This window comes from Ursus maritimus, unplaced genomic scaffold, assembly GCF_017311325.1.
Source record: "Ursus maritimus isolate PB19 unplaced genomic scaffold, ASM1731132v1 scaffold_9, whole genome shotgun sequence".
In the NCBI taxonomy this organism is placed as follows: Eukaryota; Metazoa; Chordata; class Mammalia; order Carnivora; family Ursidae; genus Ursus; species Ursus maritimus.
The window spans coordinates 18,949,774-18,973,542 of NW_024427107.1; the positions used below are offsets into that span (position 1 = coordinate 18,949,774).

A 23,769-nucleotide genomic window follows, 5' to 3' on the forward strand; every position below is an offset into this window, starting at 1 on the left:
TTGCAGGGATGGGATGCCACTGTTGAAACTCCTCTCTAGAATGAATCTCTCTGTAGGGTGGAACCAGAGACCTTTTCCTCATGCAATAATATTTTTGAAGCCTTTAATCATTACATAGTTCTAGTCATCAAGTTTGTTTTTCATAGTAGATGAATTTCCACAAATAAAAGGCAACAATTTCCATGTTAAAATGCACTTTTATAGGCATACCAATTACTTTGAGAGAAAGTCTTCATTCTTTCACTCTTAGTTTTAACTTTCATTTTAAATTTAATGTACTTGATAATGTTCAGTCATTTTCAGTTTCTTAGTTCCTGAGAGAGCAACTTTATTTGTTCTTTGTTAGTTCGATAATATGGAATTCCAACTGCTGCATTATTATTTTCCTTTCAAAAACATTATCCATTTGATAACAGAGATTGGCCATATTGGTGCCAAAAAGTAAAGGAATGGAATTTTTAAAAATTGAAATATAAATGAAAGATATTGCATGAAAAAGGGAGCTAGAAGATACAAAAAGTTACGTACACATCAGGATTTTCTGTAGTGTCCATGCATCCTTTCTCTTTAGTATAGAGCCAGGGATAAAAAGGATTTTCCCAATCATTAAAATCCAGTTAAGTCCCAAGTCTTCAACTGAGAGAAGTGTTCTCTTTCCTAAGCCAAAACTTTTCTACCTCCCTTAAAAATATAGAAACAAAAATAAAATAGCATTATTACATGACGTAAAAGAGACTTCTAGATGTTAATACCATACCTCTGCTATTGATACGCATAATTAGATGCATTTAATAAGAAACCTGGCCTCTCTGTTCATTAATGGTATTTAACCTTGAACTTTACTTTAACAAATAATTTAAGAAAGAGGTTAGAACTAACAAATATTGAGTCAAGAACACGTATTAAATGTCTACTATATTTTTGCCTTAATTTTTAACTGGTTAATATAGACCATTCTAGCTTTTTAGGAAGATATTACATTCTTTTTTAATGAACTGGAAATTATTTGTCATGGATAAGTGACATAAAATAAAAAGGATTTATGATAGCCCTGTCAAATTCTCCTACAGCATTGTAGCTTTTCAGATTGGTCGTTTTCTGGGGTTTGGGGTGTTTTTTTTATTTTTTGTTTTTGAGTAATTAAATTTAGGATCTTTGTGGAAACCAAAAGAATTTGGACAGATAATTTCTAATGACCGTAGGGCATCAACAGAGGTAATACACTTTTGATCTGGTGCTCAGAGAACGGAACTTGCAAAACCCGTGCTAATTTTGATAATGGTTGCTATGTACCCAATTTCTTGTACACTACTTAGGAATTGTACCCCAAGGACTCATTTTGACTAAAATATGAATGAGGCAGATGCCCTGGGAGATTGTGATTCCAAACCATGTGTAACTAAACTTCTCATTTAGTTAAGTGAGACATCTGGCGTGTCAAAGTATAACGAAGTTTCCTATTGTAGAATTTTATATACAGTACAGTAATAAATCTCTTGCTTAAGCTAATAAGAATCTGATTTAATACGCTTTCACTGAATAGCAAGTTTGCCTAACCTGAACTTGACATATGTAGGTATTTTTAATATATTAGTTTCTCGTGATTTTCAAGATTTTTTAAAAAGTTAACAAGTATACTTTATAACATATCCTGATTTTTGGAAGTAATGTAACATTAAATGTCATTTTAGATGTCCCTCTTACATATCAAGCAGAGGGAAGCCGGCAGGCTCTGAAAGTTTACTTCTACATTGATAGTTATCATTTTGAACAACTGCCTCAACGTTTGAAAAATGGAGGAGGGTTTAAAATTCATCCTGTTCTTTTTGCTCAAGGTAAACTTCTTTCTTTTTGTATGTGTACTTAAATTATTTTATCTGTATTGATTTTTTGAAACACATGTAATTGTTACCATGATTGGGATTTTTTTCTATTAATTCAAAAATTCCTGCATAGTACCTAGGTAATATATTTACTTCTGGGAATGTTTATTAAGGAAACAATAAGGTAAGGTTTAAATGTTTATTAAGTAGGACTGTACCAGTATTTATAATGGGGAAACAAGACATGAGTGGTTGAAATAGTAAAGATAAATTAATTTGGCTTAAATAAATTATGGGAGAGTCATTAAAATTGTATGGTTAAAGATATTTTATGAGGTAGAAAAAATTTGGCAATATATACATGCAGGTTACAAAAAAGAATTTATATTGTAGATTATGTAATCCAGGTATGTATATACTTAAACCTACATAAAGTGTTTTTGGTATCATTGGGCAATTAAATTGAGGATGATTTTTTTTTTATTCTTTGAGTTCTTCTGCATTATGTCATTTCTGGTTAGTAAAAATAGATTCCTTTTATAAATGTAAAATTTTTTGTTTTGGCAAATAAACAATGAGTTTTAATGCAATAGAAGAAATTGAGTTTTTTAATAATTTTAATTTTTAATAAAAAATTAATTTTTAAATAATTTTTAATAATAATTTTTATTATATTATATATTATATTATTATTATATTTATTATATTATGTTAGTCACCATACATCCCTAGTTTTTGATGTAAAGTTCGATGATTCATTACTTGCGTATAACACCCAGTGCACCATGCAATACGTGCCCTCCTTACTACCCATCACCAGCCTTTAACATGAGGAGGAAGATTCTTGTGGTGAATTGGTTTCCAAGGGAAGGTCCTGGATCTTTTTTATTTCTGGGGTCACAAATGCACCCTCAGGCTGATCAGAAGTCCAGATTATTCTAGTGTAGTTTCTTCCGATGTATGATTTCTTTTTCTTTTCTTTTCTTTTCTTTTTTTTTTTAACTCATGCTGTGGTCACAAGATTATATCCATTTCTCTGAGCAATTCCACAGAGCATTTCATATTTTCTTCTGTGGAGTTTTCAAGAACTACCTTGGTTTTGCTGTGGAATTTTTATATTCTCATAAAAAAATGAGAAGAGTAGAGGAATAAAATCAATCTGTGTAACTGAAGAAGAGACAGGCGTATGAAATCAAAACCCACTGCCAAGTGAAAATTCTTGTACCATATGCATATTATTGTAATTCTGAAAGATAGATTTCCCTTCCTTCGATTGCCATGGTTTAAAAACAATGACTACCTCAGACAGGTACTTGGTAAGAATACATTTCAGCAGAGGAAAGTGTCAGGTGCAGAGGAGATCTTAGGAGTTATTAGAAGTTATTTTCATTTTTCTTTGGAGGACTGTGGTAGGGTCCATATAGGTAATACAAGATTCTGTAAAGGAATCGGGGGAAGAAAAAGAAAGGAAACATCAAAAATAGAGCTTGGGAGCTATGTTAGGAGAACAGTTTAGCCCAAAATATGTTTAAAGCCATTACACAGATAGATAGTTTTAGAAGATAGAGAAGGATGCTGGTCTGGAATGTTAACTTTTATAGGGTTTAAGCAGAGTTGACAGTTATTAAAGATCCTTCACGTCCTTTCCTTTATTCCCCTTTTTAAAAATTCTGTCTTTGAAATCATGACTGAGATGACAGATGGCATTTTGCATCTTTTCAAAAAAAAATTATTACATTTGTGACACATCAGCCATAAATAGCTGAATATTCATACCCAGCAGCAAATGTTCATAGGAAAAGGAAGAGTATTTTCCAAGTAACCTCTATTTTATAATTTGGCTAAAGCTAATTAAAAAAAAATCCTAACTATATGTTATTTTAGTGAATACAATATCGCTTTCTAAAATGTAAAGAAAAACTGTAGCTAACATTAGGTTTTAATATTCACACAGCAATAAAATGTGAGAAAGCCACAGTGGAAAGACTTCTGCCGTTGAGGTCACAAGAGAGGGAGAGAAGACTGGGAAGCAGCTTGTCTCATTAGCACCATGGCAGTGATAAGGCTGCTCCCTTAGAGGGGTTGCGGAAGTTCCTCTGCCCTCATCAGACTCCCGTGAGGATTCATGATTACTCACTCTTACTATTCATCAGACCTAGAGAAGCGCAGGAAATTCAGCCCTAGCCTGAGTAGAGATTACCATCTGGTAATCGAATGTGGTGGTAAAGGAAGAGACTCCAAACGGTGTCTATTCCAGAGATTTTACTCAAAGGGTTTTAGTTTTAGGTGTACATATGGGCATGAGTCTTTGCTGGCAAATAAAAAAAAAATAGAAAAATGAGATGCATTTGAAAACCTCCTGGGAAAATTGTGTATGTCAGCCCTTATAAACTTGTCCGTTATACCATGTACTTAGAATAGGCAGGAGATGTACTGCTTTCTTCCCATTTTTGTTGCCTGCATGGACCCTTTCGCATAGGAGGGTGCACGAACTGAGGGGGCCCCCTGCAGAGATCAGGCATCCCAGTGCCGGAGGCAAATAGGATACACTTTAGGGAACATGTGTCACTGAAGGCCAGACCTACAGGAGAACAGGAATCCAGGCAGATAGAGCAAGTGATACAGATTGATGAGGTAAAGATCACAGAAACAGCCAGATAGGAAAGTCAAAACAGCATAACCAAAATGCTAGAAGGCGAAGATCAGAATAACGCAGTCTTCTGCAAGTGCTTCCTACAGGTCAGGGAATTAGCCCTGTTGGGATCCCCAAGCCCTTGGTGAGATAAAGCAAGTGACTACAAATTGTGTGAAAATGGGAGTAAGGAGGATAGATACTCAGGGTCACTGCCTCCACACACTTCCCATGGGCTCGTTTTCAGGCTGTCTCTCAGTGGTTCTCAATACCGGCCGCACATTAATCATCTTGGGGAGGTTTTAGAAAATAACCCATGCTTGGTCCCACACCGAACTGATTAAGTCAGAATCTCTGGGACATAAGGCCCAGATAGCAGTATATTTTAGAAGCTTTCCAGGTGACTCTAAGGTCCACCAGGAGTGAGAAAGCACAGGTCAGCGTGGATTACAAAACACTGTGCAATGATCCAGTTAATCTTTGCTTAATTAGATTAATCCATTCCACAAAGGCTTGATACTTGTAGATTTGGGGGAGCCAGGGCAAGGAGGTTGGGCATTTTAACTTCTGCATGGTTAGGTCATTAGGATGCAAGCTGCCCCTAGGAGATGTGATTTGGGTGGGATGGTTTTCTTCAGCAAAGACTGAAGATGCCCTAAAGAGCTGACGGCTGAGGGATATCTTCTGGGAATCCCAACAGCTAGACAATAAGCCCATCCTTTCCGGAAGGAGATCAGAGTGGGTGACCCGCCATGGTCCACAGCTTATTCCCTTAGGTCCATTCGAGTCAAGACCAGAAGCGTCTCCTTCATGACTCTGATGGGCTCCCTTCCTGGGGAGATAATCTAGAAGAAGCATGGTAAGGGGACAAGCCATAGCCCCTGCTGCTACAGCTCGTCTTGGGGCTGCAGCAGATGTTCATCTTCCCTCTTCTGTATTCGTTGTAGATCAGCCTTGCTCTCAGCCTGAACCTTCCGGTCTCAGTGGCATGACCAAGACCTGCATCCCCGAGGGGCCTGATCCCCCTTTCATTCTGCCTTTCTCGGGACAGGGTTGCTGCATATGTCCATTTGCCATCAAATTTGGACAAGGAAGTACCAAGAGGGACCTGCGTGGATTCACTGGGTGCCAAACATGTTCCTTCCTGCCCTCATTATGTAACAATAGCCCTACTTCCTTACGATGATCAGGGACCCCTAGCCTTGCCAACATGGCGATCACTCTTCTTAGGTGTCTTGGTGCAGGGAGCTTCCAGTGCCCTGGTGGGAAGCATAGCTTACTTTCAGTAGGACCCCTGTCTTGTCTCCTAGGGAAAGTGTGCCTGTTTGGGGATCAGGACCTTTTAAACCCATGGAGCCGGTGTTTCAGGGGGTGGGAAGCACACATCCCCAAGTGAGGCACAGGGACTGATGTTGTATTAGTTTCTAAGAGCTGCCATAACAAACTGTCTACAAACTGGGTAGCTTAAAACCACAGAAATTTATCCTGTCATCATTCCGGAGGCTAGATATATGAAATCAAGATGCCCAAAGGCCATGCTCCTTTAGAAGGCTCTAAGGAAGAATCCTTCCTTACCTTCTAGCTTCTGGTGGTTTCTAGCAGTCCTTGGCATTCCTTAGCTTGTGACAGCATAATTAGTCTCTGTTTCAGTCGTCACACGACCTTCCACCCTCTGTATGTCTGTCTCTGTATCTCTGTCCAAATTTCCCTCTTCTTAGGACAACACGAGTCATTGGATTTGGGCCCACGACCTCATTTTAAGTGATGTCTCTAAAGACCCTATATAAAACTTAGGTCACATTTGCAGCCACCAGGGGCTAAGACGTTTGTCATATCTTTTTAAAGGACACAATACGGCCCTCAACAGATGTTAAGCAGAGACCTTTCTGTTTCCACCCTTGGCTCCTGGACCCGTGTATTCTACCTGTTAGGGACGTAGCATCATTAAAGTCTTTGACTTTAGTTATGCTGTGTCCTGGAATATGGCATCCCTTCTTTGTAAAGTATTGTCAAGCACCTGCTCCCTGGGTCTCTATGGTGGTTTTCCTTACACTAACTAGGACGTGTGATGCTCGTCCTTTCTCCACAAACACACTTTTGTGTATATTTGTTTATCAGCCCTTATGAAAAAAAGCTGGCACCAGAAACGATAAATCCTAGCGCTTACCTCTTTATAAGCTGTCTTTCTAGTCTCAGAGAATAATTAAAATCAACCAGAAACTTGAGCATTTTCTCTTCTATTATTTTTTTCAATTAAAAAAAAAAATTCCAGTATAGAGCATTTTCTCTTTTAAACAAAAGGGAACATTTTGTGATAAACATTGTCATTTTCTAAGGTTCCTTCATTCAAGTATTTGTTTTTTATTTCGAGTTTTTGCAATACCCTATTTTAGGTCCTTTAAAAGATGAATCCCAGGGGCGCCTGGCTGGCGCAGTCGTTAAACGTCTGCCTTCAGCTCAGGGCGTGCTCCCAGCGTTCCGGGATCGAGCCCCACATCAGGCTCCTCTGCTGGGAGCCTGCTTCCTCTCCCACTCCCCCTGCTTGTGTTCCCTCTCTCGCTGGCTGTCTCTCTCTGTCAAATAAATAAATAAAATCTTAAAAAAAAAAAAAGATGAATCCCTTAGTTTTCCCTTCGGGTTTTATACAGTATTTGAAATTGAAGCATTAAATAGCTTTTTGTAAAAGAAGGAACAGTTCCCAGAATTGAGATTTCCTAAATTTTAGAGTTAGTCTAGAACATGTGAACCCACCCCTCTTTAAAAGGCAGCACAACGTTTCCCACGTACTGGTCATATTGGGATTGATAAAACTCTCTTTCCTCACAGAAATTGTAACCAGTTCTGTATTCTGACCAACTGTGACCAGTGAAGATGTCTTGTTTTGTTTAACCATTAAAGTGTCATCATGCTATCAGGAAAGAGTGTTAGTTGGTTGAAACTATTCTTAAAATTATTCTTCAGATATTCTGTATTTTTCCTGATCAGTCTTTCTTGGAAAAACCTTTAAAGCTATTTTGAGTGAGTGGAAATGCAGCTCATTTTCAGTCTTAGAGTAATTTAACTTTTACTTTTCTCTCATATTCATTATGTTTTTCTTTTTTGCTGACTTTCTAAGTTAGATGGGATGATTTGCTTCTTCAATTCAAAAGTCGTAGAAGGAAAACAAGCAAATAAACTCATCGTATTTTCAATACTGCTTTTAGTTAAATGCTATTAAATATTTATGCAACCAAGAATGTCAATACTACTTTTAAGAAACTTACTATTATCTGGATGAGAATTAAGGAATCTAGACAAGAAAATGCTGAGAGCCACACTTGGAAATCTGGACATTATTATATATTTAACCTACTTTTGCTGAGTATGGAAATTGAATTTGGTAAAATATCCCATTTTCTTGTATTTATAATGATAAATAACCAACCTATTCATCTAAAATCAGGAGTGTTGTTCTCTTTCCTCTTCTTTGCCACACAGTTTACTTTCAAATATAGAATTCATCTTTTTTGTTTTTGTTCTTCATTTCCTCACAACCCTGCACGTGCGTCATAACATTTTGCTGATTGTTAGACACTTTCTCCATTTAAAATTTTTTCTACGTAATTGTGTATTTTAACTGTTGTTAATTTGGAAGTGTTGTCAAGGAACGTCATAAAAATGTCTGCTTTTATATGGCAACAAGCTTTTAGAGCAGGACTGGACATTCTGGCCCAAACTGAGCCATCAAGACTTTTATAAAAATTAGACCCCAGGTGTTTTCGTATCTGTCCCTACCCCACCCCTCACCCCCAATTCCCCTGTGGCTCCTTCCTAGTGTTCTTGCTGTCTTTATGCGCTTACATCACAAATTGGAGTGTCTTTGCAAGGACCCTCCTCTTTAGTACCCAGAACTTCCTGTTTGGCTAAGCCCACTTATGCATAGTCTGTATCTCCTGGAAATTGAATTAATTAATGCCTGTAGGGCATTGGGCATGTTGCCTAATATATAAAACACATTCAATAAACGAAAAGAATAGTCATGGGGTCTCTTAATACTGTTATTTGATTTAATTATTTCCCAAGAATCATAATTAGTAGGTACTCTTATTTTTCCATTTCACAAATGAGGAACCTGGGGATCTTGGATTTTAATTAATATGCCTAAGGAGTGGAAGTGGTGGTTTTACTCCACTGCAAGGACTTTCATTGTTAGCTTTACAACTGGTAAGAGGAATTCACATTGAAGGATGACTGTTGATAGACTGAGTCCTCTGAATATTTGCCTCTCACAAATAACGTCTCATTAATGAAAGTGAATGTGGCATTTATTTGAGTATTGTTTTATCATAACGACTTCCTCTTACTTCTTGTATGTATTCAGGACCAGAAGCTTGCTGAATGAGTTGTAAATATTCTAATTAATGCAGAAGTCTTAAGGAGTAAACAAACAATCCTTGAAACAAGCCCACAAATTTGATATCATGTACTGAAGTAAATGTAGTGAGCATCCCTCTAATTTTCCATAAGGGGTTTTCTCAGTTATAAGCCAATAATACCATTTTTTATTTCAAATTGAGCAATATTCTAAAATTTTTTGTTTTTTGTTTCTTCCATGCTATAGAAATTTGACTAGTTTAGAAAACAGCACAGCAAATACTAGTAATGAACTTGTGATGAGCACTGGGTGTTATATGTAAGCGATGAATCACTAAATTCTACTCCTGAAACTAATATTGCACTATATGTTAACTAATTGGAATTTAAATAAAAACTTGAAATAGTAAAAAAAAAATTAGCCATGACTTTTCTATTTTTGCCCCCAAAATGGTGACAAGTTTCTGTCAATTTGAAGAAACTTATTAGTTTAGAAGCTATTGCATTTAGCAGTTTTGGAAGATTTATTTTTTTTATTCAAGTTTGCATAGTCTGCTGAAAATTGAGGTTTATCAATGGCAATAATTTCAAGGGGAAATAATTTACATTTCCAAATTGGGTACGTTGCCATTCCTATTGCTGGCAACCTCTCCATAGGAGATCTTGTATTTCTAGGCACTTCGTGTAGTTCATTTCCTCTCCATAAGATTAAAAATACCATCACACAAAGTTTAAAGGAAAAAGAAATACTTAACCAAAAATATTAGTTAAGAAGGAAATCCATTTCAATCAGAAGATGTTTAAAATTAATGGGAAGTTATATATATGTTATACTTATTTATTTTTAACTAAATTAAGCACTGTAGTAAGGGTAGTATTCTAAGATCATCTATACTTCAAATTTATTATACTCATATTTTAACTGCAGCTACAAGAGAATGTGAGTATACATGGAGAGCAGCAATTTCAACTTTTTTACCCTTATGTATGTTAATACACAGTCTGCTTCCCATACATATGTATGTATATATGCAGTATGTGTATGGATATGTGTGTATATATACATTGAAAATAGAAGACAGTTTATATTAGAAATTACCTTTGCCTACGTAGATATAATCACCAAATGTTTGATAGTTATTTTGAGAACAAAGGAATGATTTTCATTCATTTTTGGACTGGTGAAAGATAGTTTCTCGCCTGTGTGGTCATATTCAGTGTTTTAAATACATTTACTAATAATCAATAAGATTACACTAAATGTGGAGAAATTGAGTTATGAAATCACATGAAAGAGAACATTTACTTGTTTACACAGCACTGGAGAGCATGGAAGGCTATTATTATAGAGACAACGTTTCAGTGGAAGAATTTCAAGCCCAGATAAATGCAGCCTCATTGGAAAAAGTCAAACAGTATAACCAGAAGCTCAGGTATGTGATTCATGTAATTCTTCAATTTTTTTAAAAAAGTAAGTTTTCAAATTTGACAAGAGCAGATGAGTTGTATTTTTGACATACTCATTATTAAATGATTGATGGTGCTACTCTTTTTCCTATAAAGTCTTTTTATTTAGGGTTTAATATTTCAAATATTCTAATGAGTACACTTTTTAAAAATAAAATAGAACAAAAATGTTTGGAAAATTTTCATGCTATTGTTTTAATTGTTGAAGAGGATCAAAAATTAAATACTTATTAGACCATTTCCAGTGGAAGGGAAAGCATTGATGTTTTATAGTGGTGTCCCCTGGGAGGTCGCAGTGGATTAAGGTTCCTTTATGTACAATTAAACACCTGGCGCCCTCACACAGAGAGAAGAATATGGTTAACGCAGAAGATATGACACGGCAGGTACTTTGTATTGGAAAAATATCTACTTTCAAATACATATATTAATGTTTGGATTTTGCTCTCTTTCCTCTCTAAAAATATTGTTACTGGCAGAATGACCCATGGCAGGGAAAATTAACCACAGTAAGTGAAAGGGAAATGTGTTATAATTCAAAGCTTTAATTTTCAACAAATTATTAGCATATATATCTCCCTCCAACCTTATTAATTATTCTGAGAACAGGTCATCTTTTTAAATTACTTACAGATTATAGCTTTTATTTTTAAAAGAAAAATGTTGCTATTCTACCTTATGCCTTAATAATTCAAAAATACTATTGTGACATTTTTCGGTTTTGTCCACAACATGGCTAAACTCTGAAGATAAATTAATTCCTAAAGTTCCTGATGTGGGGAGGTGCTTGTTTTCATAGTTATGACCAACAGGAAGGTTTTCTTTCACTTCAAATGCTTTGTCTTTCTCCCCCTGCCTCACACAAACCTGTCCCTTTTCTTAGATAGTTTACTCTGTCACATCATTTTATCACTTATGAAGCTCTCAGCCTGAAATCCCCCAATATCTTTTTGATTTCCCATTTTCTCTTCCTCCTAAAATGTCGTTGGAGATCCTGATGAATCTGACTAAAATGTCTCTTGGACTGCCCCCATTTTATTAACTGCGTCCAGATCACTATTTCTCAAAGGTATATAATATACTGACTTTCACAGGAAAAACAAAAACCGTTAATCTTGAATTCTTAGCGTGTCCACTGACCAAGAAACACAGACTGAAAAAGCTTGAGCCCGGTCTTGTGAAGATCTTCAGCTGAAGACCCTCACCACAAAAGCTAAATTGGCCTTTGTAACTGATCAAACACATTCTTAGGTTATCTTTGAAATAAAGATACAAAATTAAAACGTTTATATAGAACCTGTGGGCCCTGAGAACACATCCCCGGAGTCCAGTTTGAGGGAATAGGTCTACACCACTGCTGTCACAGCCTAACCATCTCCTGTCTCTAAGACCCCCGTGTTTTTTTCATCAACTCAGGGTTTTGCTTCCAGGTAAAAATTTTAAGTCACATCTTACTATGTTAGTCTCCTGATCAAAGGATTTGGTGATTTCTTACTGCCCCCAAAAGGAGTCAAAACCTCCTTAGCATGACAGTCAAGATTTTTCATGACTTGGGGTGCCTGGCTGGCTCACTGTTAAGCCTCTGACTCTTGATTGTAGCTTAGGTCATGATTTCAGGGTCCTGGGTTGGAGCACCCCCTCCCCCGTCACTCAGTGGGAAGTCTGCTTTCTCCCCCTCTACCTCCCCCTGCCTCCCCCCCGCCTGCTCATGCACTTTCTCTCTCTCTCTGAAATAAATAAATAAATCTTTTAAAAAAAAGATCTTTCATGACTTGACCTGAGATTTCTTTTCTCCACCTGTGCTCCAGCCATGCTGTACTGTCATTTCCAATCATGCACCATCGTTTTCTTCTACCATGACTTTTCACCGTCGACCTAGCCTCTGTGTCCTCTATCTCCAGCTGTTTATAAAACTACTTTTCATATAATTCAATATCCAGCCCTACTATAGTCTTCCTCATAAAATATTTTTTCTTTTATTATTGGGCTGGGATGAGGCCTGGCCATTAGATTCTCTAGAGGTCCCCTAGGAGATTCTGATATGTGGCTAGAATTGCAAACCAATTCCCTGGATCCTGGAGTTCTCAAAGGATGATCCCCAGAGTAGCAGGTCAGTGCCATCTGCAAACTTGTTTAAAAAACTCTCGGGTGAGCCCAACAATCTGTATTGTAACAAGCATTCCAGGTGGTTCTCATGCACGCTTCAATTTCAGAACCACTTCCCTAGGCTAAATGAATGTCTGATCACTCTGCCAGTCTTTCATTTACTTCATTTATGGCTACTACAGAATTCAGCTTTTCTCCCTGATGATACAGTTATGTGTACAGATTTCTTATCTTCTTTATCCTATGAAAAGCTCTTTAAGATGTGGGATACTTTTATCTTGGCATTTCCCCTGGTGTCTGTCAAAGTATTTTGCATAAGATGTTCTCCAAAATGTATGTTTACTTGTGTTAACTTATTTAGTTATAACAGAGAGAAATGGGAATGTAGCCTAGCATTCACAACCCCTGTGGATGTTTGGTTTTTTTTAACAGAAATATAATAGATACTCATATAAAACAGATACCTGTTAAGATGTTTGAGATTCTTTATTAAGAAATACAGCATGTATACTAATGCATGTTATCTTCTTCACATAAAAAAAATTTAATGTATCTTTTCTGGAGAAAACATTTTGAAAAGCACACAAACCCCTCGTTAGAAATTAGTACCCTTGTCAGTAATTAGCTGCTCTATATCCTACTTACTGCATATTTAATTTCCTTTACACAGGAAGACAATTATTTTCCTCTTTACTTCCAGTAATGCCTTCTCTTCCTGCTTACTTCTTGAATAAGGGTGTTAATTTCATCTTTAATTTTTCCTGTTACTTTGTAACCACAAATACTCTGAAATTGTTTTTAGACAATCTGTTCTTGGTCTGGGGAGCTGCAGGCCAACATTGACCATTTCTTTAAAGGGGCTCTTCCTGTCCATTGTAGAGAAATAGCCCTCAGGTGTCTCTAGTAGCTCCTCATAGCCCAGAGCCTTTTTAACACTTTCACAGAAAACCATTTCATTCCGTAAGTTAATTTATTTGCTAATTAGACCTCAGAAAAGGCCTTTTTTTACCCCTTAGCCTTATAACAGAGGAACAAACAAATAAACTAGTGTTCTATTAGAAAACATTCTTCAGATTACAAGTTTCAGAAACCAAACTCAAACTGGCATAAACAAAATCATGCATCGGCATATATAACAGGTATATCCAGGGTATGGCTGCATTAGGCACAGCTGGATCCGAGGGTATGGGCGGCAAGAACCCCTTTCTTTCCTTGTCTCTTGGTACTTCTTTCCTCTGTGTGGGCTTCATTTTCAGGGAAGGTTGTTTCACATCTGGGTAAAGATGGTCAGTGAAGACCAGTGTTGCATTCAAAGAAGAGAAGGTGTCTACCCCCTTTTGTCCTCCATGGAGAGTTCTAGCCAAGGACCTGAGGAGGCAGTCATTAGCCAGGTCCAAGTCATGTGCCCATTCTTGGGTAGGCTTAGCAGCACAGATCAATGGGCTATCACAAAAAGTGCAAAGTAAGGATGCTGGGCAAGAGGGAACAATGGATTCCATTCTAGTTATAGAGATTTCTCCAGAACAGCAAAGAATAGGTGGAAACAATTTGCTACTTAAAATAAAAGATGATGACAGCTATAATACCTATCAGTTTTTAAGAACATATTGAGTCAGTCATAATGCTAGATGAGTGATGTGGATTATTTAATAAACCAGTGAATTCTATATTATCACTTGAAGGGAAACTTACACAAATTTACCCAGATAATAAGTAGTAAAACCAGGATTTAAATTGCAGACTTTTCTCTCTTTAGAGTCTATACTTTTTGTGCTGTGTTAGGCCATCTTAGTAACTGGAGTGAGCATAATACACTGAAAATACATTGTCTGTTACTAAAGTGTCAGATACTACCAAGTGCCCCTAATTGCTCTGATTTTGGACCATCAGTTATTCATTGATTCAGTGTTCATGCATTTTCCATTCCTATGAAATTAAGAAAATCAGAAAATGAACAAATAAATCTATAAACAAATTATTGTCAATAGTGAAAAGTGAAATAAAAAAAAAAACTAAAACAAGTTGCCATACTAGGAGATTGGTTATTTAGAGGAGGTGGTTAGCAGTGACGTAATTATTAGGTGGTATTTGGACAGAAGACTGAATCAAAAGGGGAAAAAAATTGGGGAAAGTCTTTCCCAAAACAGTGAACTGATGTACATAAATCATGAGAATAAGCTTATCCTTTCTGAGGAAGACAGAGAAGGCCAGGAGAATTGTAGACATTAAGAAGGATGAGGCATGTTGAGAGATACTCATAGACACTTGGTTATGTAGAGGTGTAGGCCATTATAGGTGGTATAGATTTTTGTAAGTACAATGCAGAAACCATTGGAACGTTTTTGTTTAATTACTGCTGTCCATTTGTCTTATGCTTCTATTGCAAATAATATCCAAAATGGTTGAAGTTTTCATGAAGTGAGCCGAGACCAGCTGGCTGGTCTGACCACTCCTCTTCCAGTATCTGTGGAAAGACAGACCATGCAGTGCACCTGGGGAGTCTTTGCCATATGCATCATAGCCCTGACACTGGTTGCCTGAAGACACTCTGGTTTACCTGTTACCCCAAATGTTTAACAGCTCTGTTTAAAATAAACTATCCTCTGCTAAATCAGACAAAGTTCTTGATTATTAAGAAATAATAACATGTAAGGATCTCCCTGATGTCTTCTATGCTTCCTCAAACCCAGTGAGGCAACCTATGGAATGAGAGAAGCTATTTGCAAGTGACATATCTGATAAAGGGTTAGTTACAAAATATACAAAGAACTTATAAGACTCAACACCCCCCTCAAAAAAACACCAGATAATGCAGTTAAAAAATGGGCAGAAGACATGAATAGACATATTTCCAAAGAAGACAAACAGATGGCTAACAGACACATGAAAATCTCAGCATCACTCATCACCAGGGAAACGCAAATCAAAACTACAATGAGATATCACCTCACTCCAGCCGGAATGGCTAAAATTAACAACACAGGAAACGGCAGGTGTTGCCAAGGATGTGGAGAAAGGGGAACCTCACACTGTTGGTGGGAATGCAAACTGGTACAGCCACTCTGGAAAAAAGTATGGTGGTTCCTCAAAAAGTTAAAAATAGAATTACGTTATGATCCAACAATTGCATCACTAAGTATCCAAAGGATACAAAAATACTGATTCAAAGGGATACATGCACCCTAATGTGTATAGCAACATTATCAACAATAGCCAAATTATGGAAAGAGCCCAAATGTCCATCGACGGATGAATGGATAAAGATGTGATGTGTGTGTGTGTGTGTGTGTGTATTCAATGGCATATTACTCAACCATAAAAAAGAAACAAATCTTGCCATTTGCAGTGATGAGGGTGGAGCTAGAGAGTATTATGCTAAGCGAAATAAGTCAGTCAGAGAAAGACAAAAACCATATGATTTCACTTACATGTGGAATTTAAGAAAAAAAACAAATGAACACAGCAGGAAAAAAAAAGAGACACAAACCAAGAAACAGGCTCTTAACTATGGAGAACAAACTGATGGTTCCTGCAGGGGAGGTGGGCCGCAGGATGGGTTAAATAGGTGACAGGGTTTAAGGAAAGCATTTGTGATGAGCACCGGGTGTTGTATGTAAGTGATGAACCACTAAATTCTATAATTGAAATTAATATTTCACTGTATGTTAATTAACTGGAGTTTAAATAAAAATCTGGATGAAAGAAAGAAAGAAAGAATAGCAGGGGCGCCTGGGTGGCTCAGTCGTTAAGCGTCTGCCTTCGGCTCAGTTCATGATCCCGGCGTTCTGGGATCGAGCCCCACATCAGGCTCCCTGCTCGGCGGGAAGCCTGCTTCTCCCTCTCCCACTCCCCCAGCTTGTGTTTCCTCTCTCGCTGCCTCTCTCTCTGTCAAATGAATAAATACAGTCTTTAAAAAATAATAATAATAACAGCATGTAAAGTGTTTAACTCAGAAATTCTAATCAAGAAATTTAGGAGGAAGGGCATTTTTATTCCTTACCTTCACCATCCTCGTGCTATTTTATTCTCTGTCTTCTACCTCAGGCTTTCCTTTTTATTCCCTCTGGCCATGAGCCATCTTTCCCATTAGCATCATTTTTTCCTGCCCTACGTGATTGTAATTTATCATTACCAAACCCTTTCATTTTAATGTATCCTGCTTATTGGCAAAAAATACCACTGCATGGTGACCAGTGAGACAAAATGTAATGTAAATGGCAACAATATCCCATGCATTAAAGTACTCCTTTCAGTTTGAGGGATGTAGATGGTTATTTTTTTAATATTATTTTCCGTATAAAGTCAACAGTAAAATAGAACAGGAGAATTAAAGGAAGCAAGTTGTATATTAGTTATTGAGATCATTTCTTATTTTTGTGACGTGATAACTTCATACTGAATTTTTCAGGGCTTATAGTTTTGGATATCTAAATGTAAATCCATCTCTTTACAGAAGTAAGGCAAGAAACTATTCAAAGCATATAATCCCTTAAGGTATACCCTTGTGGAGAAAGAATTTTCTTTAAAGAAAGTTTTTTAAAAACCAAAATGTAGTTTACATAACAAGCAGAAGGAAGATGGGAATCTTATTTTTGTTAACAAGAAATGCTGTACAGATACCCCTCTCAGAGCCACGTGTTTTGAACAATTTTTTCAACTGAGAAATGTCTGGCCAGAAGCATGTATGTGTTTGGGTATTCCCATGATAGCACCTCCAGAGAGAAATGTCAGTGAATATGTTCTCTTGGCATAAGATAGATATCAAGGGTGGCATGGACTCACTGCCATTCTATGTCTTTAAGTACAGCTATCACATAGCCTGAGAAAATAAAGGACATCAGGACCTGAGCCCGTACACCCTCTCTCCACCAGTAAGATCGTACCCTTATTCCTGTTTCTGTCTTCCCTCACAGTCTCCAATCCATAAAACACTGTTTCCTAGTCCTTGTTTGAATAGCAAACAGTATGTCCAAGCTTGAAATGGAGTATTTTGGTTGTTCTATTGATGAGGAACTGTGAAAGCTACCTTAAATCAACAAGAGTATGGATTTAATGAAATCTGAGAGAGAGACACTAAGAGAGGGAGAAGGAGGTAGAGCAAGACAGACAGAACATTAAATAGAATATAAATGATGCCTTTGTCCTCCAATGGTTTTACTTTATAAAGCTGCAGCTTTCAGAGTTATTAAGTGATGTGAGTTTTTTCGATTAACTGCAAATATTCCAGATGCATATTTATCTCCTCTATAGCAGTTTTACATTTGGTTTTCATTCTGTTCTTCGGCTGAATTTCATTTTTTTATATTTTAAGATGCATCCGTATTTCTGTTTCTGTAAGACAAGCTGTAAACTAAATGTGTATATTCAGTCTCTTTCTGTTTTCAGACCAGGAACACAGAGTTTCCAGGTTGTAAATTTTGTTTTATATTAGAAGTGATTCTTCAATAGCAAGAGAAAAACTTCTAAGTCTATAAAAAATTTGAATTCATTTATAAGGCTTAAAAGTTTTCTAGACTCCTTTTCTATATATGAACTATATAAAGGATTTAACATTTACAGAATATAAGTTATACTTAAGTGCCAAATTCTCACACAGTGGAAATCTAGAGGAACTGCTGGATACCGATACTCAACAAATCCTGCATGCCCGCCGGGTACCAGGGACAGCGCTTCACACTGGGGCCATTACTGTAGACAAGATAATGCTGCCATACAGGAAAATTTTGCCTGTGGGTTAGATAAACATTAAACAAATTTTTACTAATAATTTACAGCGATATGTGAAAAACTTATGTAGGGAATGTGTAAGGTGCTATGTAGATGTGTAAGAAGGGACTCGATCTTAATTGGGGGTGGAATTGGGACCATGGTTGAAGGTTTTGGGAGTGAATGATTTGAGGAAGTGACATTTATGCAGAAATCTGAAGGAGGAGATGGGCTTGCAGCATTTTAAGGGACAGGGAATAGGAAATAAAGGTGTGCGGAACGGGTATTTCCTAGCAGAGAGAACAGCATGTGTAAAAATCCTGAAGGGGAAGGAGAAATTATAAAGTGTGTGGAGACTAGAATTCAAGAGGAAGAGGGGCATGAGGCAGATGTGTGAACAGAATCCCTCCCATACTTCCTTCACTAACAGTTCTTCCTCAATTCCTTTTAAGCCAGCTGTCGCCCAGGGCACACTTCAGCTCTATTTCCATGTGCTGAAAGAGTATAATTATTTAAGATCCATCTCAAATTTATCTTCCTGCAGGAAGCCTTCAGTTATGGCCTCAGCTGAAATTAATCACTTTCTTTTTTAAGATTTAACAACCTCCTTGATTTCATTTGTTTTGTTTTGACTTGAGTGTTATTTACCTGTCTTGCTCAATACATATGAGGGCAACCAGATCCTAGTTCTCCACTGTGCTTGGTACATAGTAAGTACCATAAAAATAGTTCAATTGAATTGGAAATCAGGTTAATTGCAATATAATGGTCTTCTATTTTTGGGCTATTAGCATTTTATTGAATTTATTCCAGTATCCAGTCTACCTCTTTTTATATCCAGAAATTTCAGGGCTATTTGAAGGGTACAGATGCTGACTCTGTTGGAGACCTCTCTCAAAAAAATCATCAGTGTAGCCAAGATTCATAAATTTTACATGGGTTAAGATCCGATAAAGTTGAAATTATAATGACACTTTTAGAACAACATATCTTTTCTTTATTTGAAAAATACTGCAATTCTATTCTATTGCTTTCTGAGACTGCTATGTGGCTGCCTATACAATTATGCATGTACTCTTTAATTTATCTGGACTGTACTTATTCTTGTCTGCATTCAGGTGAATTTATCTGTTTTTGAGAAGTTATAATCATGTCTAATATTTATTTTTATGTTACTTTAAGGGAATTTTTAATGCAGTTTTTAAATAAGGACAGCAAATGAGATTCAAATTAACTACGTGTTTTCACATTTTTGTGATAAATCCTTCATTGTGATAATATTTATCAAGGATGAATAGATATTCTGGCTGACAAGGAGAAGCAGATCATCTTTAAATCAATCTTTTAAAAAGAAAAAAAGACTTTGAAGAGAATTGCCTCTATCTCAAAGCTGGGGGAAAAAAAGCTATTGTTTTCACCAAAGCAAAGGCAAGATCACAGTTCTTTTTGCTCAGAATTTCCTTTGGAATAAATGAGAGCTAGAAATGTCACAAAGAAAATAAGCATACCCTGAAGAATCAGTTAGGGAAATATACTCTGTGAGGAAAAATTGTCACTGCTTATGGAAGCAAGATTGATTTTTATTTTTAACTCTGCTGACGTTTCTAGCTCATCACAAAGACAGTCTTAAAAAATTATATTCAAGTCATCTTAGTCGAGCTCTTCTGTGAATTGTTTCCTACTGCTTTTGTTCAGTGCCTTTTTGCTGACATTTCAAACTTCTTGTTTGGTGGATGTCCCATGGAAGCTTTGCCCCTATACCAGTCAGGAGATTTAGCTTGGGCCCAGAGCTTTTGATTCAGAAGAAATAATCATGATTTCAAAGAAACTAATGTGGATTTACTAAAGATCATTATTTGTGTGAAGCACAGAACATTATGTTTATAAAATTAGCTGTCTAGTTACATGGACCACCCAACTTCAACTGAGGGCAAAGTTCTCTCTTTTATGGATTCAAATTTGTGTCATTCTGTCAGTCATTCAGGAAGAAAATCAAATGTATTTTTGCTTGGATTTTGGTAATTTCAGCCAGAATGACTCTAATTTGCTAAATTGGTTTGGATACTTCCTATCCATCTTTCCACACACACCCCAAAATTGATGCCCCAAGAGGTCTTCCCAGCTCCCCTCAGTTAGTCTTTTATACACCTCTATTATAACATTTATCACATCGTGCACTGTATTCTTTTTATGTGTATCTTTTTCTCTTTTTCCCTTGTCTCTTTCTTTTATCATTGCTGATAAGGTATCTATTAATAGATGACTAAGAAATGTTTGTGTGTGCCAAAAGTTGGGGCAGCCCAACCAGGACACAGAAGAATATAAACAGCAGTGGGTTCCTGACTGACATCATGACAACTTCAACAGAATATTTGGACGATGGTATGGACTGTAATATCAGTGCTGAATGGGTCTTCCTAGCCACTTCCATCCTGTTTTGAGAGTATTCTTTATGGTTCAACAGTATTTATTGCTCACTTACATGCTAGTGCAGGAATGTGCATAGCATTGAGAATGTAGAGATGAATCAGGCCATATGCCCTGAGAAACTGAAAGGAGAGGAAGTATGCATGTGGTCAACAGTCTATTTCAAAATACCCTACTAAAACCATGGTGGAGATAACAGGATGCCCAGAAACACAGAAGAACACCTAGCAAAGACTGAGGAGCTCAGAATGGGGTAGTTCTGACACATGATGGCTAGTGAGCCAGGTGAAGAAGGGGAGAGAAGCTTTTTCAGTGAGAGGGAACATTATGAGCAAAGGCATTGCAGAACCGTATGGGGCAATTCAGGAGGCAGGGCAGAAAGGAAGCAGGAGTGGTAGGAAGGAGGGGGACCACAGGTGTCAGATGAGGAGCTTAAGCTTAAGCATGTAAGTGAGGTGCTTGTGAGTTCTAAGCAGTGCAGGCAGAGCAGAGGGGGGAGTTTGCATTTTAAACTAGTATCACCAAAGTGAGGACAAATTAGGGGTGAGAACAAGACTAGCGTCAGAGAGACTTGTTAGGAAGCTACTGAAATCATTCGGGCAAATGATAATAACCCCAAAATGATAAAAATGAAGGTGGAGAGGAAGGCATAGATTTTAGAAATATTTGAGAAGAAAAATGTCTCCCTCATTGAATACATATAGAGGGAGATGGAGACACACTGAATTGGACATCTGGATCATTATCTGATACAGTGAGGGAACAAGAGGAGAAGCTCCTTCAAGATCGGGAGTGGCAACATGCTGAATTGAATTGGATTTCAGATGGAGGCTCTATCCAGTAGGCCGGAGACACTCATATAGAGGTAAATAGTTGAAAACAAAGTAATGCATGAGATTTCCCAGGTGATAGTACCGCACATACAGAGAGGTGAAGTGAATTACTCAAAAACAGGCAACTGACAATGGGGGCAAAGGCTCAAACTAGTAATTTCCAGCTCTAAAGTGTGCGCTTTTGTTTCAGTGTTCCACTGCTTCTCCAAAGTAGCAAATGATCCCAGTATTAATGTGTCTGGCTTGGAGAAATGATTTAATGGAATTTTAATTACTTACAGTGGAAGAGTTAAGCACAACACAAACATGTGAAATCTTCTTTGAAAAAAAGGAGAATTTTGAAGTGTTTTAAAGGACAAGGAAGCATTCTGGTTTGTTTTCTCTGAAAAGGGCTGTTTTCACACCTGTAGAACTAGAGAGGAAGATATGACAAAGACCAGAGCAGAAGAAAAAGGCAAAAGGGACTAAAATAGTTGAATCTTACTGTTACTTGAAAACAAAAGAAAGTATCTCTATGGAGTTTGACTGTGAGTCAAACTCACTAATGTATTTTTGCCCTTGTAACGAATGCATCTCATCAAATATTACACTGTCAGAGAAGGAGAATTCATCTGCATACATTTTAAAAGCCATCAGAATGGCTATCAGCCATGTTCTTTGCATCAAATTCCAAAATTAAGTATTGAAATATATACTATGTAATATTATATATAATAATATATAATTAAAATTATATAAAGATACATTGTAATTAAATATTAAATAGAATAATACCCAACTTAAGGTATTTTCATATGTCTATTCAAATATTAAGATTTTATTCATGTAAAATTAAAAGCCTATAGTTCTATTCCATTCATAGCATATTTTATACAATTATGTATACACTAATAACTTAAAAGCCTCTTAGATGTGCTTCGATTTGTATAAGCTTTGAACTTCACCTACTTGAGATATCAGTGAACTCATGTAAAATTAGACACATTCAGAAAACACAATGAGGGTTAATAGATGAACAAATCCCTTGCTAGTCTTATGGAGAAGCATTTTTAGTAGATCTAATGACATTTGTTGCATTTCTTATGGGCCAAGTGAGAAAAAAGGAGAAATATTCTTAATAGACCAAGTGACATTTAGGTCATAGGAAAAAATTTTCAGTTAGTTTGAGGTAAATATGAAATTTCTACACAGAAGGCTACTGATCTGGAATTGTCTGCTTCATTAATATACCAGAGGATGGAGAGTCAGTCAAATCTGGATTCCAGTCCCCACTCTTCCCTTGACTAGTGATGCTTCGTAAGCTGTCTTATTAGCTAATGTACAATCTTCAGTATTTGCTTAATGTAGAGTAACAAGTCACAAAGACTTGTATCTGAAGATGGATTTTCATGGAAGAGCACCCTCCAAGGTCTTTGTGTATTGGGACACTGACCTCATTGCCCAGTGGAGGAGGAAGGGAAGTGTCCCCCAGTGGAACAGAGAAGAAACTTGCCTAAAAAACTATGCAAAATGGAACTAGACGAGCCTTATTTGTGCACAGAAATACTCCTGAGAACAAGCCAGATACTGCATTTGATTTCACACCAGAAAACTAAGAGGATAAGAGGCGATGATGGAAAACTATCCAGAAGGATGTATAGCCCTGGCTGTGCTTCCAGTCCTGGATTTAGCCCAAAGGCAGAAAAGATGGCTGCCCAGCTCTGCTATGGACAAGATAGTTGAACACTTCCAAACATTTTCAATGAGTACTAGAAGCAGGAACTTTTTATACACTGTGTAATTAAAAGCTAAATGGAACATAATGGCATTAAGCTCTGCTTTACTGCGTCATGAATGTTACCAGATTCTTTAGGCAATTAATAAAAGATTGCCATTAAAGCCATTCATGTTATTCTGCACTCAAAAATAAAATTTACGAGGGTTGAATGGGTGACTCAGGCTGTTAAGCTTCCAACTCCTGATTTCAGCTCAGGTAATGATCTCAGGGTTGTGTGATGGAGCCCTGCATCAGGCTCCGTGCTCAGTGGGGAGTCTGCTTGAAAGTCTCTCTCTCCGTCTCCCCCTCCCCCCTATTATCTCTCTCTAAAATAAATACATAAAGCTTTTTTTAAATAAATAAACAAAAATTTTGAGTGAAATTGTGATTCCCCATATTCATTGTCTTTATGTATACTTTGAAAACACTGTGTATCCCAGATTACAGATTTAAATTCCATGATCTCAATGGACTATTCTTCTTTTCACTCTTAAGAGTCTCCTTATGCCATAAAGACGCTTCATTCCCTTTGCCTAATGCCTTCTTGTCCTAATGCTCACTAATGTACTTTAGCACTCTGCTAAATCTTCTTAGATCACTTATCACACTGGACTGTAATTACCTGTTTACTGTCATCTCTCAAATGTAGGTTCTTTGCAGGTAAAT

The 23,769-nt window shown here is 37.0% G+C and overlaps 1 protein-coding gene across 1 annotated transcript in view; it reads left to right on the forward strand.

Moving 5' to 3' along the window:
* PREX2 (phosphatidylinositol-3,4,5-trisphosphate dependent Rac exchange factor 2) overlaps positions 1–23,769 on the forward strand; it is a 272,900-nt gene that overhangs the window by 197,031 nt on the left and 52,100 nt on the right. Inside the window, exons 34-35 of the mRNA XM_040625832.1 lie at positions 1,692–1,835; positions 10,127–10,241. Of these exons, the coding sequence (XP_040481766.1) occupies positions 1,692–1,835; positions 10,127–10,241 (259 nt within the window). The remainder of the gene's footprint in view (positions 1–1,691; positions 1,836–10,126; positions 10,242–23,769) is intronic.